Source organism: Salmo salar, chromosome ssa18, assembly GCF_905237065.1.
Source record: "Salmo salar chromosome ssa18, Ssal_v3.1, whole genome shotgun sequence".
Classification (NCBI taxonomy): domain Eukaryota; kingdom Metazoa; phylum Chordata; class Actinopteri; order Salmoniformes; family Salmonidae; genus Salmo; species Salmo salar.
This window is the reverse complement of record NC_059459.1, coordinates 22463823-22479218: the sequence shown is the minus strand read 5'-3', so window position 1 is coordinate 22479218 and position 15396 is coordinate 22463823. Positions and strand designations below refer to the sequence as shown.

The 15396-nt window shown below is 42.1% G+C and overlaps 1 protein-coding gene across 2 annotated transcripts in view; it reads right to left on the bottom strand.

Moving 5' to 3' along the window:
• LOC106577051 (glutamate receptor ionotropic, delta-1) overlaps positions 1–15396 on the bottom strand; it is a 353761-nt gene that overhangs the window by 147630 nt on the left and 190735 nt on the right. For both annotated transcript variants that reach the window (XM_014154750.2, XM_014154751.2), the window contains exon 3: positions 1847–2131. In XM_014154750.2, coding sequence (XP_014010225.1) covers positions 1847–2131 — 285 coding nt within the window. The remainder of the gene's footprint in view (positions 1–1846; positions 2132–15396) is intronic.

The window sequence follows — 15396 nt, the reverse complement described above, 5'->3', positions numbered from 1 at the left end:
GATGTACTCCTCAATGCCATAGGAAGAATCCCAGAACATGTTCCAGTCTGTGCTAGCAAAACAGTCCTGTAGTTTAACATCTGCTTCATCTAAACACTTTTTTATAGACCGAGTCACTGGTGCTTCATGCTTACATTTTTGCTTGTTAGCAGGAATCAGGAGGATAGAGTTGTGGTCGGATTTACCAAATGGAGGGCGAGGGAGAGCTTTGTACGCGTCCCTCTTTGTGGAGTACAGGTGATCTAGAATTGTTTTCCCTCTGGTTGCACATTTAACATGTTGATAGAAATTTGATAGAACTGATTTAAGTTTCCCTGCATTAAAGTCTCCGGCCACTAGGAGCACCGCCACTGGGTGAGTGGTTTCCTGTTTGCTTATTACCTTATACAGCTGACTGAGTGCGGTCTTAGTGCCAGCATCTGTCTGTGGTTCTAAATAAACAGCCACGAAATGTATAGCTGAAAACTCTCTAGGCAAGTAGTGTGGCCTGCAGTTTATCACAATATACTCTACTTCAGGCGAGCAAAATCTAGAGACCTCCTTAGATTTTGTGCACCAGCTGTTGTTTACAAATATGCACAGACTGCCCCCCCTCATCTTACCGGAGTGTGCTGTTCTATCTTGCCTGTGCAGCGTATATCCCGCTAGCTGAATATTTGAAGGAGATGTGTCCCGCTGGATGAGGCAAATGGTAGTCACACCAGATACTGACTGGTTTCTGATCTACGCCCCTACCATAAGATGCATATCTGTATTACCAGTCATGTGAAATCCATAGAATAATTGAATTAATTTAAATTGACTGATTTCCTTATATGAACTGTAACTCAGTAAAATCTTTGAAATTGTTGCATGTTGCGTTTATATTTTTGTTCAGTGTAAATAATGTCGCACTATCCTTTTAAACATTTCTCAGATTTGTGCATTGTCCAAAATAACAATATAGTTTAAGGGAGAAAAAAATGTCTCCTATTGATTACTGCTAGTTGGCTACTACGGTTATCATCATCATCATCTTCATCATTAATATCGTACTGGCCCTCCACATACAAATCAACTTTTGTAATACTTGTAGTTTCTGACATAGTTCGTCCAGCCACCACTTCATCCTGCTGTTTGTTTATGTGCGCGTGTGCTTTGGAGAAAATCTCAGAAAGATCTTTTAAAAAAAGTTAAAGATGTCTGTTGGGATGAATTACAGAGTCTTAACATATATGGCTTCAAATTTACCCTGATAAACTGTCCATTATATGTAGCAGTAAATATTTTATTTACTCTCCCTTCAAATATTTATCAGCTTTGTGCATTGTCCATAACAACAATATCTTATTAAGGTGGGAAAAAAAATCCTATTGATTACTGCTAGTTGGCTACTGCGGTTATGGTCATCATTATCATCATCATGATCATGATCATCATCATCATCATCATCCTTAAAATTGTACTGGCCTTCCCCATTGGAAAACTGGTCTTTAGAAGGTCACACATACAAAAAATAAAAACTGTAATGGTCACACAACACTCAACTGTGTTTTCTGCACACCCACCAACCCCCACTCACCCTATACCCCACCCCTCTCCCCCACTCACCCTATACCCCACCCCTTTCCCCCACTCACCCTATACCCCAGCCCTTTCCCCCACTCACCCTATACCCCACCCCTCTCCCCCACTCACCCTATACCCCACCCCTTTCCCCCACTCACCCTATACCCCACCCCTTTCCCCCACTCGCCCTATACCCCACCCCTTCCCCCCTTTCCCCCACTCACATTATACCCCACCCCTTTCCCCCTTTCCCCCTTTCCCCCACTCACCCTATACCCCACCCCTTTCCCCCACTCACCATAGTCAGCATCATAGAAGATGATGAACTTCTGCCAGCGCAGCTCAGTGACCAGGGTGAGCATGACGTCGTTGAGGCGTACGGGCGGGCGGGCGGCCAGGGTGTAGCTCTCCCCGTCAGGACTTGGGTTGAGGTGGCAGGCGGTGCGAGGCGTGCCCTGGCCGTTTCTCTGGATAAACAGGTGGGGTATGTGCATGGCGTCGGTCAAGGACTGGAGGGCGCTGGCGGATGCACAGCCTGTAGATGTTACCAGTGCCAGGATGCCCTGGTTCATCAGCTCACAGGCTAAAGAGGGACAAGGATGAGAGGGACATGATGAGACAAACTTCAGACAATCCAATTAGACAGCATAGAGCATGTGGTATCAGTACTAGTCAAATTAAAGTAGTGCGTTCTGTTTGTAGAAATAACAAAGATAAAGATGGAGATAATAATAAAGATAAAGATAACAAAATGTCCCCTGAAGATCAAACTGCTGGAGAAGGGAATTTAGAAGGGACTTATGGCTTCAGAAATTATGTGAGGAGGAGGGGCCGCAGTTAAAGGGCAGGTCAGGGCAGGGCAGAGCAATGCAGGACATTGGTAGGGTAGGACCCAGAAGGGCAAGGCAGGACATGGGCAGAGAAAAGTAGAGCAGGCCAGGGTATGGGCAGGGAAGGAACTGAGGGCACATACAGCCATGGGCATTTGGACAACAGGAAGAGGATGGGTGAAAGGGCGGGTAGGGCCTGTAGAAAAGTAAACAAAACATCCCTTTAATATCACCAAAAAAATGCACAAGTACTACAGCAAGTTAAGTTATAAATCCCTCTTTCCCGTTTGCACCCCCCCCCCCCCACCACCACAGAAACATGTCGTCTCTGAAATCTGTGTCACCCAGATTAACATACAAATCCATTTTTGTAATACTTGTAGTTCCTGACATAGATGGTCCAGCCACCACTTCCTCCTGCTGTTTGTTCATGTGTGTGTGCTTTGGAGAAAATCTCAGTAAGATCCTTTTAAAAAAGTTCAAGATGTCTGTTGGGATGAATTACTGAAAGTACAGTAAAATATTTATACAGAGTCTTAACATCTATGGCTTCAAATTTACCCTGATAAGCTGCCCATTATAAGTAGTAGTAAATATTTTATGAATGTTGCACATCTGTCAGTGAGCTTCTGGTATGAAGTGAGCTTGGAGGCATTAAAACAGATAAATGTACATTTACCAGTGCTTGAAAACTGCTGGCTGCCAAGTACACAAGTGGATGTCTTTGTTAAAATATAAAATCAAATGTACAGTCATAAGTTGAAGAAGTTTGGTTAGAGTGTAAGAGCTGTAGATATTCTAAACTTCACACAATTCCACACTCTCACCTACACATAAACTCATAGGAGACACCTACAGTATAAGTCTAATTAACAGGGGACTCTGATTCAGTCTTAATAAGGCAGGAAACCTTCAGTCAACCAGGCCTTGGGTTAATGAATACTTGTCTTGCATCAATGAGTATAGTCAGTGCACCTGATCATTTCATGAGTAAAGGTACTGCTGTCTGCCCCCATAAAATGTATAAATAGCTGTCCGGTCAACTAAACAGGTCCTCTCCCTTGCAGGCAGATTTTACACTGAATTTCAGAGTCTAGTATCACCAGAAAATATTCTGTGCAATCTAAAACTTCTGCAGCAAATTCCAGACTAGAGAAATGAGGAGCTTTATTTGTGGCTGATGGTAGAGCCATATCTGTGTAGAGTTACAATCTATACATACCATACATAATCCTCTACTACTAATCTTATTTGAACACGAAAAACATGATCACCACATTTGGAATTCAAGTCAACATTTGTCATATAGTCAACAGGCCTCTTTTTATCCTTTATCTGGGCACAAACAAAGCGCTAATGGAATGCAACAGTAATTAAATGTGTGCCCACTGTTTGTTAAAAATCACCCAATTAAGTGTAATCTCTTTGAAATGCTTAGAGAGACTCGCATGCTCATAATGACGTGAAATCCAAAACAAAAGCATTACAATGCACAAAGACCAGCCACCTAGAACAATATAGAAGGTTAAACAATGACGAATGACTATAGAGCACGGAGTGTGGTTACACATGACAAAAGGGAGAAAGAAACTATAGCTGGACAAAAAATGCATCAGAAATCAGGAAGATCAGCTATAGCAATGTTTCTCTGATCCGCCAAGCAGCACACAAGGATGGGGGGGGGGCATTGGATGAGGAAGGGGGCGACTGTGGATGGAGCCATACTAGGACGCTGACGAAGATGGACTATTAATGTGACAAATGGGACATTTTCCTGCCGACTCCCAGCACAGGACTACATTAAGCCATTGTAAATCAGGAGCACTGGGGCAACTAAAGAGCGTGATGAGGGGTTGAAAATAGAGAAAGAAGAGTGAGGAGAGAGAGAGACAATCGGGGAGATATAAATGGAAATTCTTGAAATGACAGGACCAGAAACAGCAGGAGGGTGAGAGAAGGAAATGGGGGAAACAGAGACATTGATGAGAGAGGGAGAGATGGACTTGACTACCAAACAAGCTACTTGGAGGCATTTAGGGGATTGAGGGACCTATTTCCCCTGAGGCACCTTCACATTCGAATGAATCATCCATGACCTGAACCCTTAGCAGCTCAAAGTTCCTTTGTACTCCCTACTGGCTTGGCAATCACAAGTTCAGTTGGACAATTTAGTAGAGGAACTCAGTGATTGAAATTACAGCACAGAAAGTACAAAACAGAAAATTACTTTTCTACATGAATTGCGGTTAATTATTAGAATATAAAATCAAATTGTATTTGTCACATGCATGGACTCTGTGTGCAATAATTTTGTTTAATATCATTTTTTAATGACTACCTTATCTCTGTATCCCACACATACAATTATCTGTAAGGTCCCTCAGTCAAGCAGTGAATTTCAAAAACAGATTCAACCACAAAGACCAGGGAGGTTTTCTAATGCATTGCAAAGAAGGGCACCTATTGAGCAGCTGTAGACAAGAATCACTTTACCCCTACCTACATGTACAAATGACCTCGACTAAACTGTACCCCTGCACATTGACTCAATAGATTATTTAGTAAACATTTTCTTAACTCTATTTCTTGAACTGCGTTGTTGGTTATATTCGGCGCATGTGACAAATACAATTTGTTTTAATTGACCCACTCCAATTTGCATACCGCCCCAACAGATCCACAGATGATGCAATCTCTATTGCACTCCACACTGCCCTTTCCCACCTGGACAAAAGGAACACCTACGTGAGAATGCTATTCATTGACTTCAGCTCAGCGTTCAACACCATAGTGCCCTCAAAATATCACTAAGCTAAGGACCCTGGGACTAAACACCTCCCTCTGCAACTAGGATCCTGGACTTCCTGACGGGTCGCCCCAAGGTGGTAAGGGTAGGTAACAACACATCTGCCACGCTGATCCTCAACACGGGGCCCCTCAGCGGTGCATGCTCAGTCCCCTCCTGTTCACCCATGAAGTCCCCTCCTGTGCCTCCTGTTCACCCATGAATGCATGGCCAAGCACGACTCCAACACCATCATTAAGTTTGCCGACGACAAAACAGTGGTAGGCCTGATCACCGACAATGATGAGACAACCTATAGGGAGGAGTGTGGTGCCAGGATAACAACCTCTCCCTCAACATGATCAAGACAATGATCGTGGACTACAGGAAAAGGAGGGCCGAGCACATCCCCATTCTCATCGACGGGGCTGTAGTGGAGCAGGTTGAGAGTTTCAAGTTCCTTGGTGTCCACATCACCAAAGAACTATCATGGTCCAAAAAAAAGTTATACAGCGGCACCATCGAGAGCATCCTGACTGGTTGCATCACCACCTGGTATGGAAACTGCTCGGCCTCCGACCGCAAGGCACTACAGAGGGTAGTGTGTACGGCCCAGTACATCACTGGGGCCAAGCTTCCTGCCATCCAAGACCTATATACCAGAGGAAAGCCCTAAAAATGACCAAAGACTCCAGCCACCCTAGTCATAGACTGTTCTCTCTGCTACCACACAGCAAGCGCCAAATCTAGGTCCAAAAGGCTTCTTAACAGCTTCTACCCCAAAACCATAAGACTGCTGAACAGCTTATCAAATGGCTTCCCGGACTTTTTGCATTGACCCCCCCACCCTCTTTTTACACTGCTGCTACGCTCTTTTTATTATCTATGCATAGTCACTTTACCTACATGTACTGTACATATTACCTTAATTACATTTACTAACCTGTGCCCCCCGCACATTGGCTCTGTACCAGTACCCTCCCTCGGTATATAACCTCGTTACTGTTCCTTTATTGTTGCTCTTTAATTATTTTTTTTATTTTTTTTACTTCAGTTTATTTTAGTTAATACTTTCTTAACACTTCTTTTTCTTAAAACTGCATTGTTGGTTAAGGGTTAGTAAGTAAGCATTTCACTGTAAGGTTGTTGTATTCGGCACAGGTGACAAATAATATTTGATTTGATTTGGAAGTGTTCCAAAAACACATACTTCATGTGAAATTTCACATGTGAAATCATGTGATTTTCCACATGTGAAATTATGTGTTTTTTCTGTAAGGGTCAGTGTAAAAAGAAGATGCTGTATTCATTTTCTCCTGGAATAAAGGCTATACAAATATTTCAGTCACATTACAGACAAGCCTCTCTCTAACAGGCAGAGGTCTTCAGAGGCACTGGTAAGGATGATAATGATGGAATAATGACTCCTAAATGTTCTCACTAGAGTGGACGACCCTGTCATTCATATGCCGCGAGTATCTGACTCTTCATGTCCGTTCAACTGCAGGCCTTATTCCGGAACTCCGTCAGGGTTTCAACTTACTGGTGAGAGTTGAATAGTAGAATACACAAGGTGCAATTTTGAAATTTGGTTGTGCATCAGCAGTTTTTCTCTTCTTATGTCAGTCACTGATAGTCTCTCAATTAGCCCATGTCAGCTAACATTGTTTAAATTGTAAGTTAGTCTTGCGGCCAGCTATCTCAACTTGTAGTAATCATGGTTGAATTACCGAACGAGGGGCCCCCATTGATTTTGCTAGTCACTCTCAGTCAGGTCACATTAAAAACTGCAAACAGTGCTCTCCATCCTATGGCAAAATGTGTAGAATGGCAGGAAATTTGCTGTAAAACTGAAAATGTTTCTTTCCACCCCATGGCGAAATGTGTAGAATTCAAGGAAATTAAATCTAAAACTTAGAACTTTGCTTATGGCCCCCAAAACGCAAGCGCTGACTATATGTGTGGCTATGGATGTGGGGACGCAGACCCACGAGCCACTGCGGCCCCCCATGATGAGTTACCCATCCCTGTTTTAAGTACTATGGCAAGAGGTTTTCAGCATGGGTAGAAAACCTGAAAAAGAAATTACAGTCGAAAAAGCAATAATGCATTTGTGTGTGGGGGTGAATTTCAAACACACCTAATAAACACAGTGCCTGTCATTAGTAGGGCTGTGGCAATGGACAAAATTTTATCAGCCGGTGATTGTCAAGCAAATAACTTGAGGTCTCAAGGTAATTGACCGTTAATTAACATAAACACATTTAGCATCTCCTGGCTTCCACACACAGCCTACAAGCCAATGATGCAGACCTTTGGAACATCTACATTTCAAAAAGTCTAATAAATGTAATATAGTTTACACCTTCACAATAAACCTATTATTTATTTTAGACAGGTCTAAAGAAACATGATTTGAAGAAAATGTAGTCTATTTCAGAAGAACAGAATAGCATACTCTAAGTTGTCCTTATGTTAGGCCCTGATCTGGCTATGCCATATGGCTGTGGGCTACACTAGTTGGGCTATATGTTTTGATATTTAATACATTGTAAGGCTGCATGATGCGACTAATGATGATTTGAAAAAAGTCGCTTGAAAGGCATGAGCTCCGCTTTGTTTTTTGCGCAGGCTGTACACACTTCGTCAGTCTCTCATTCATAATTTGAGAAGCATTTGATAATGCCTTGAATTTCCCGGCGGCATCCCCTTTGTGTGGCCATAAAACAACCTAAACAAATCCATGCCTTTTGCAGCCCTTTCTCCCTGAGTCCTGCCTGCTCCGAAGCACCTCTCATCTCACTCACATGGCTCTCCCTCACGTGATTGGGTCTTTGTCACAGACTACAAGTGAAGACATACACATCAGGGAAGCAACTGTGCGTGTCCTTATCCAATTCCAAGGTGCGTATTGAACATATTAGAAGAACTGTCCACATTTACTTTTAGTCAGCCAACAAGACGAGAAGGCCTAATGAACAGCAAAAGCACTAGCTTATGTCAATCTACTATCCCCCATAGTACAAAAGTTGACCTAGAAATAAATATTCCAAATGAATACACCCATTAGCATAAAAAAAAACTTTTCCCGCAATGCTCTTGACGCAATAGTTCCGAACGTTTAGCTGAACATATTGATAAACTAAACTAAAAAAAGAAACGTCCTCTCACTGTCAACTGCGTTTATTTTCAGCAAATTTAACATGTGTAAATATTTGTGTAAACATAACAAAACTCAACAACTGAGACATAAATTGAACAAGTTCCACAGACATGTGACTAACAGAAATGGAATAATGTGTCCCTGAACAAAGGGGGGTCAAAATCTAAAGTAACATTCAGTATCTGGTGTGGCCACCAGCTGCATTAAGTACTGCAGTGCATCTCCTCCTCATGGACTGCATCAGATTTGCCAGTTCTTGCTGTGAGATGTTACCCCACTTTTCCACCAAGGCACCTGCAAGTTCACAGACATTTCTGGGGGGAATGGTCCTAGCCCTCACCCTCCGATCCAACAGGTCCCAGACGTGCTCAATGGGATTGAGATCCGGGCTCTTCGCTGGTAATGGCAGAACACTGACATTCCTGTCTTGCAGGAAATCACGCACAGAACGAGCAGTATGGCTGGTGGCATTGTCTTTCTGGAGGGTCATGTCAGGATGAGCCTGCAGAAAGGGTACCACATGAGGGAGGAGGATGTCTTCCATGTAACTCACAGCGTTGAGATTGCCTGCAATGACAACAAGCTCAGTCCGATGATGCTGTGACACCACCGCAGACCATGACAGATCCTACACCTCCAAATCGATCCCGCTCCAGAGTACAGGTCTCGGTGTAACGCTCATTCCTTCGACGATAAATGCGAATCTGACCATCACCCCTGTTGAGACAAAACCGCGACTCGTCAGTGAAGAGCACTTTTTGCCAGTCCTGCCTGGTCCAGCAACGATGGGTTTGTGCCCATAGGCGACATTGTTGCCGGTGATGTCTGGTGTGGACCTGCCTTACAACAGGCCTACAAGCCCTCAGTCCAGCCTCTCTCAGCCTATTGCGGACAGTCTGAGCACTGATGGAGGGATTGTGCGTTCCTGGTGTAACTCGGGCAGTTGTTGTTGCCATCCTGTACCTATCCCGCAGGTGTCATGATCGGTAGTACCGATCCTGTGCAGGTGTTGTTACACGTGGTCTGCCACTGCGAGGACGATCAGCTGTCCATCCTGTCTCCCTGTAGCGCTGTCTTAGGCATCTCACATTACGGACATTGCAATTTATTGCCCTGGCCACATCTGCAGTCCTCATGACTCCTTGCAGCATGCCTTAAGGCATGTTAACGCAGATGAGCAGGGACCCTGGTCATCTTTCTTTTTGTGTTTGTCAGAGTCAGTAGAAAGGTCTCTTTAGTGTCCTAAGTTTTCATAACTGTGACGTTAATTGCCTAACGTCTGTAAGCTGTTAGTGTCTTAACGACCGTTCCACAGGTGCATGTTCATTACCGTAAATTCCGGACTATAAGTCGCAACTTTTTTCCCAGGCTTTGAACCTCGCGGCTTAAACAATGACGCGGCTAATATATGGATTTTTCCCGCTTTCCAAAAAAACACATTCTGTGACGTGCTCAGTTTTTTGGCGGCATGAAGCTTTCATTAGACCAATGAAATTGCCGAACGGGTTAAGGTCAAACAACTTTTTTGTTTACTGTTTAGATTAAATCGAGCGCTCTCAAACTTCCCATCATTCTGATTACGGTAGTCATTTTGTCACCCTCATCATGGCAAAGACACAGAGAAATGCATATGATGCAGCTTTCAAGTTGAAGGCGATTGATCTGGCTGTTGGAAAAGGAAATAGAGCTGCTGCACGGGAGCTTGGTCTTAATGAGTCGATGATAAGACGTTGGAAACAGCAGCGTGAGGAATTGACTCAGTGCAAAAAGACAACTAAAGCTTACTGCAAGCCGTGTTTCGTTAAAGCCTGTGTAAAGTTAATTTGTTTCAATGTACCGGTAGGCACCTGCCGCTTATAGACATGTGCGGCTTATTTATGTTCAAAATATATATATTTTTTTAATTCAGTCGGTGCGGCTTATATTCAGGTGCGCTTAATAGTCCGGAATTTACGGTAATTGTTTATGGTTCATTTAACAAGCATGGGAAACAGTGTCTAAACCCTTTACAATGTAGATCTGTGAAGTAATTTGGATTTTTACGAATTATCTTTGAAAGACAGGGTCCTGAAAAAGGGCTGTTTCTTTCTTATTAGGCTATTTCTTCACATTATAAGTGCAGCAATGCGGGAAATCACCATTATCAAAAGTGACAACAAATGGGATTATGCATGTAATGCTTTTATTATAAAGGTGCATTTTTATGGTGAAAATGTTCTTAAGCCAGCTTGAAAGTCACGCGCTGCATACAGTATGTATGCCAGTTAGGCTCTACACCCGTTGTAAAGCAGATTAATGTGCTTAATTTTAAGAAGTTATTTGGCCACTTTAGTTGTGATACAAACCTTATCAAAACATATAGACCTATGGGCTAGGCTACATGAGGTGTGCGACTATGATTCGAAAAAGTCACAAAAAAAGGCATTGTTTCTTGCCTTAAACTGGGCATCATTCACAAGTGATAATATATAATTCACAAGTGATAGGCTAATATTGTCTCCCATTAGACTATTCTTGATTTAATTTTGTCTTTACATACAGTATACTAAGTAATATATATGTGTGGAATTCATTTCGATTTAGAATGGATCATTATCATGCACCTGTCTCGAAACAGGGGAAGAAATATGTAATCTCTGCACTTAAATAGTGAATGGAGGATGTTTTTCCTGTGGTTCATTTTCATTCCAGCCAGGTAGACTATACTCCTGTTGTAAAAGATAAGCAATGTGCTTAATATTGGCTAAATATTAGGAAAGTTGAGAAATACATTTAGTAGGCCTAGAAAGCTGATGGGATCGTCCTCTTTTGAATAGAGGCCATCACTGTTTTCATGGGCCTATAGCCTATAGAAAAGTTGCACAAAATGAGCTCATGGGCTCTCGTAAATTGTTTGATTAGATTTTCGATGACATTTGCATTGATGTCAGAGTGATTAGAGGGACAATAGAGTGCTGAATATCAGTTTGGTAGGCTACTAATGACATACATTTTCTGCAGAGCAATCCATTGCAATGAATGAGATTATCGTGCATGTGTACAGTTGTCGTTGTAACAGCGGAACAGAGCTAATGCACCACACCACTGCTGTGGTGAAATTAGATAAATTGGGGCTGTCGTAAGAATTTAACACTGCATTTGAGATGATCTCATTTAGTGTCTTTCTCTGTGAACTCAATACAGAGGATTCAAAGGGGAAGCCATTGCTAAGATAATCAGTGACTGCAGTAGTAGTAACACCATACATTTTGTAACACTGGTACACTAGCTGTAAAACAGGCAGAATGTAGACAGAAATAATTATAGGTCTATATTGTGACATCCCCAATGAGACAGATTAACAGATTACAACACCAGCAACACGGATTCCACATTTGCCCATGATCCTAACAGTTAACAGAAACCAATGTGATTTGCAAATATCTTCTGATGCATTGGTTATTCAATGGAAGGGATACACATAACCAATTACAATTAGACAATACACATTCTATAATTCCATAGATTTCCACCAGTATACTTCAGTAGGTATTCAATCCAAATCTTCTCTGATCATTCACTCCTTTTGATCGTGGTTAATCTGTGAAATACGATAGTTTCTGGTTATGACAGTGTCTGTAATACCATATGGTTGATTTTTAAAGGCTTGTTATCAAACACACCAAAATCTGAAGATACCACCCTGTCTGTTGTTAAGATAAACATCTTAAAAGAAAATGAATCAGAAAAAACCCAGAGAACCCATCTCTGCCCTCTGATTCAATGTGTTCTATCAATCACAAACTGTTGCCACCCACACACTCACACCAAACCCTCAGTTTGTGCAGACAGACAATCATTCATCTGGTCAATCAATTAAAAGACGATTCGTCACTCGCTAATATTCACACTAATTCCTCTGGGCCGTTGTGAGCTTGACGAATTACAGTAGCATTGTTAAAGTAGCCAAACATAGCACACCGTTGCACAACCACGTCTGAAAACGGCCTCTCAAACTGCATGAGAACCTGCCATCAGGATTCTAGGTAGGTACAGTATATCATGTTACTACAGTATGCTACCGCACCCTGATTTAGAACATATGGATTTTAGAGGAAATGGAAGAAAGCTGTCCCTCCCTCAAGGAGAGATTTTAATTCCCACGTATCAATCATGGTTGAGAGGTTCTGAGCCTGTTAGGCTGGGGCTGGGCTCCACCTCTTGCCCTGTTTGGGTCACATGCTGACAGGTGCAGCTCAGTGAATCACTCTCCATCTGCTAATGTGACTGTCAGACACATCCCCCTGCAGGTACTACTATGGTACTTTCACTTATACCATGTTATAGTCTGAATCATGGAAATGCATCATGGTTTTAGCCTTGAAGTATGATGGTACTACCATTGTACCTCAATATTACCATGGTATGGCATCATATATACCATGGTACTGATCTGAATCATGGAAATGTACCATGGTTTTAGCCTTGAAGTATGATGGTACTGCCTTGCACCTAAATAATACTATGGTATTGTGTCATTAATACAATGGTATAGATGTGGATCATGGAAGAATCATGGTTTTAACCTGTATTATACATTCTACCATGGTAAAGCACAATTATGATAAATGGTAGCATGGTACAATAGCAGTATAATGCATCAAATAAATAAACCACCAAAAGTCACAAGAGGTTGGTTGGTATTATAATGTTTAATTTATATGCCAGTATGGGCAAGTTTCTAAGAAAGTCAGCGGCATTAGGCTACTATTGTTGATCCTAGTTTGTCTGTAACATCAAATCAAAATAAAACAAGTTGTTGACATAAAGGGGTAATACTTTCTGTATTAATAGTAAAGTGTTTTGCTTATGTCTGGGTTCCCTGTATTGCCAACCAGAAATGTGGGAGATTGGGAGAATGTGGGATACTGTATATGGTAGCTTAATCTTTGGCATTTTGTATTCATGTATTTATAGTCAAGGGATGTGCTTGTTTTGGCCCGAGGGAGCCGCTTACTCTAGTGATTGCTTCACGCTCTCTCTCTCTCTACAGTGACTCTCACGCTAGCCTGTCACTCTACAAGGACTCTCTCGATAGCCTGCCTAGTCAGTGAGTCAGTTGAATGAGAGAGCCAATGAAGAGAGAAGCACTAGATAAACAAATTGTTTTAAACCTGATCTTCATGGTAAGCAAGTTATTAAACATAGAATATGAAACACCAAGTTAAGCAGAGTGTAATGATATTATTGCTGTTATTTTTTGTATTACATTTTGATAAATTTATCAAAGTCAGTTAGCATAGAAACTAATGTCGGCTCCAGTCACGCTAGCCTGTCGTAGTCCTGACAACAGAGGACTCCAATGAACATTCACACATGTACTGTTCACCCACGAATGTGTGGCTTTGCACGGCATCAACTCCATCATCAAGTTTGTTGATGACACCACCACGGTTGTAGGCCTGATAACCCACAACAATGAATCAGCCTATAGGGAGGAGGTAAGTGAACTGCCATTGTGGTGTCATGACAGCAATTTCTCCTTAAACGTCAGCAAAACAAAGGAGTTAATTGTTAACTTCAGGAAGCAGAGTAGGGAACATGCCCCGATCCACATCAATGAGACTGTTGTAGAGTCATGAGTTTCAAGTTCCTCGGCATCCACATCACCGAGGACTTGTCATGGACCAACAACACCACCACTCTTGTCAAGAGGGTGCAACAGCGTCTCTACTTCCTAAGGCTGCTGAAGAAATTCAGCATGCCGCCCCGGGTCTTCTCCAATACTACCGCTGCACCATCAAGAGCATCCTGACCGGTTGCATCACGGCCTGGTACGGGAATAGCTCCATCCACGACCACAAGGCCCTCCAACATGTGGTAAAGACGGCCCAGTCCATCACAGGGACCGTACTTCCACCAATCCAGAACATCTATTTGAAACAGTCCCTGAGGAAGACCCGCAGCATCATCAAGAACCCCACACACCCCAGCCACGAGCAGTTCTCTCTCTTCCAGTCGGGCAGACGTTATCGAAGCATAAGGTCTGATGCCGAAAGGGTCAGAGACAGTTTCTATCTACAAGCCATCAGACTGCTGAACACTTGAACTGGACTGACCACCTTAGCACACAGCTGCTGCTCTTATTGTACTGCTGAATTAATACATTTGCCCCCCATCCCCCCTTCAACCATACATGTGTAAATATTGGATTATAAATTATTGCCTTCTTGTATTATGCTTATGCTAAGATATTTATTTTACTTCACGTTTGTATTCTTATTTTTACTACGTCTTATTGTTGTTGCATAGTTGAGAAGGAACCTGAAAGTAGGCATTTAATTGGACGATGTATACCTTGCGTATCCTGTATATATGACTAATAAAAAACAGTCTCAACAAAGAGAAACATTGTAACTTGCTGTTGTTAGGGATATGTTGAGAACGACATGATGAAAATGTATTCATGAGATAAGATGATAAGTAATATGAATACCTTTTTACAAATGTAGAAATCTATAAATCTGTAGCCTAGTCAGTTGAATGAGAGCGAGCCAACTGAAATTGAAGCGAAAAACACCAGATAAACGAATTATTTTAAACATTATGTTCAAGATTTCAGACTCCATTCATTCTTATCACCATATCCTATCCAGGTCCCAAGGTTTAAGAGGGTACACTTCACTACTAGACCATGGGTTTTTCACCAAGTTCTAAAGATGTTGGAGAGGCCCTAGGCCCTAGGCTTTGCCATTGCAGAGCGAGTACCATAAATTACTACGTTTATGGTCACTTTACGCAAAAAATGGTGGGACACAGACCATCATGATAATACATTCTAAACAACAGCGATGTTTAACTACACACTGCTAGTACAAAACCATGGTATTTTTTTAATTGTATTACCATGGTAAATGTTTTAAGGTATACCAACCCACCTCCAGAATACAATACTCCCATTATCGACCTGCCCAAACTAGTCTTTCAGAGTTTTCTCTAGGGATGTACTGTATTTACTCTCTGTTAAACAAGTCACGTAGAACCATGGTGTGGGAAACCATGACTCAGGGAAACAGTGTGCTGCCCACATT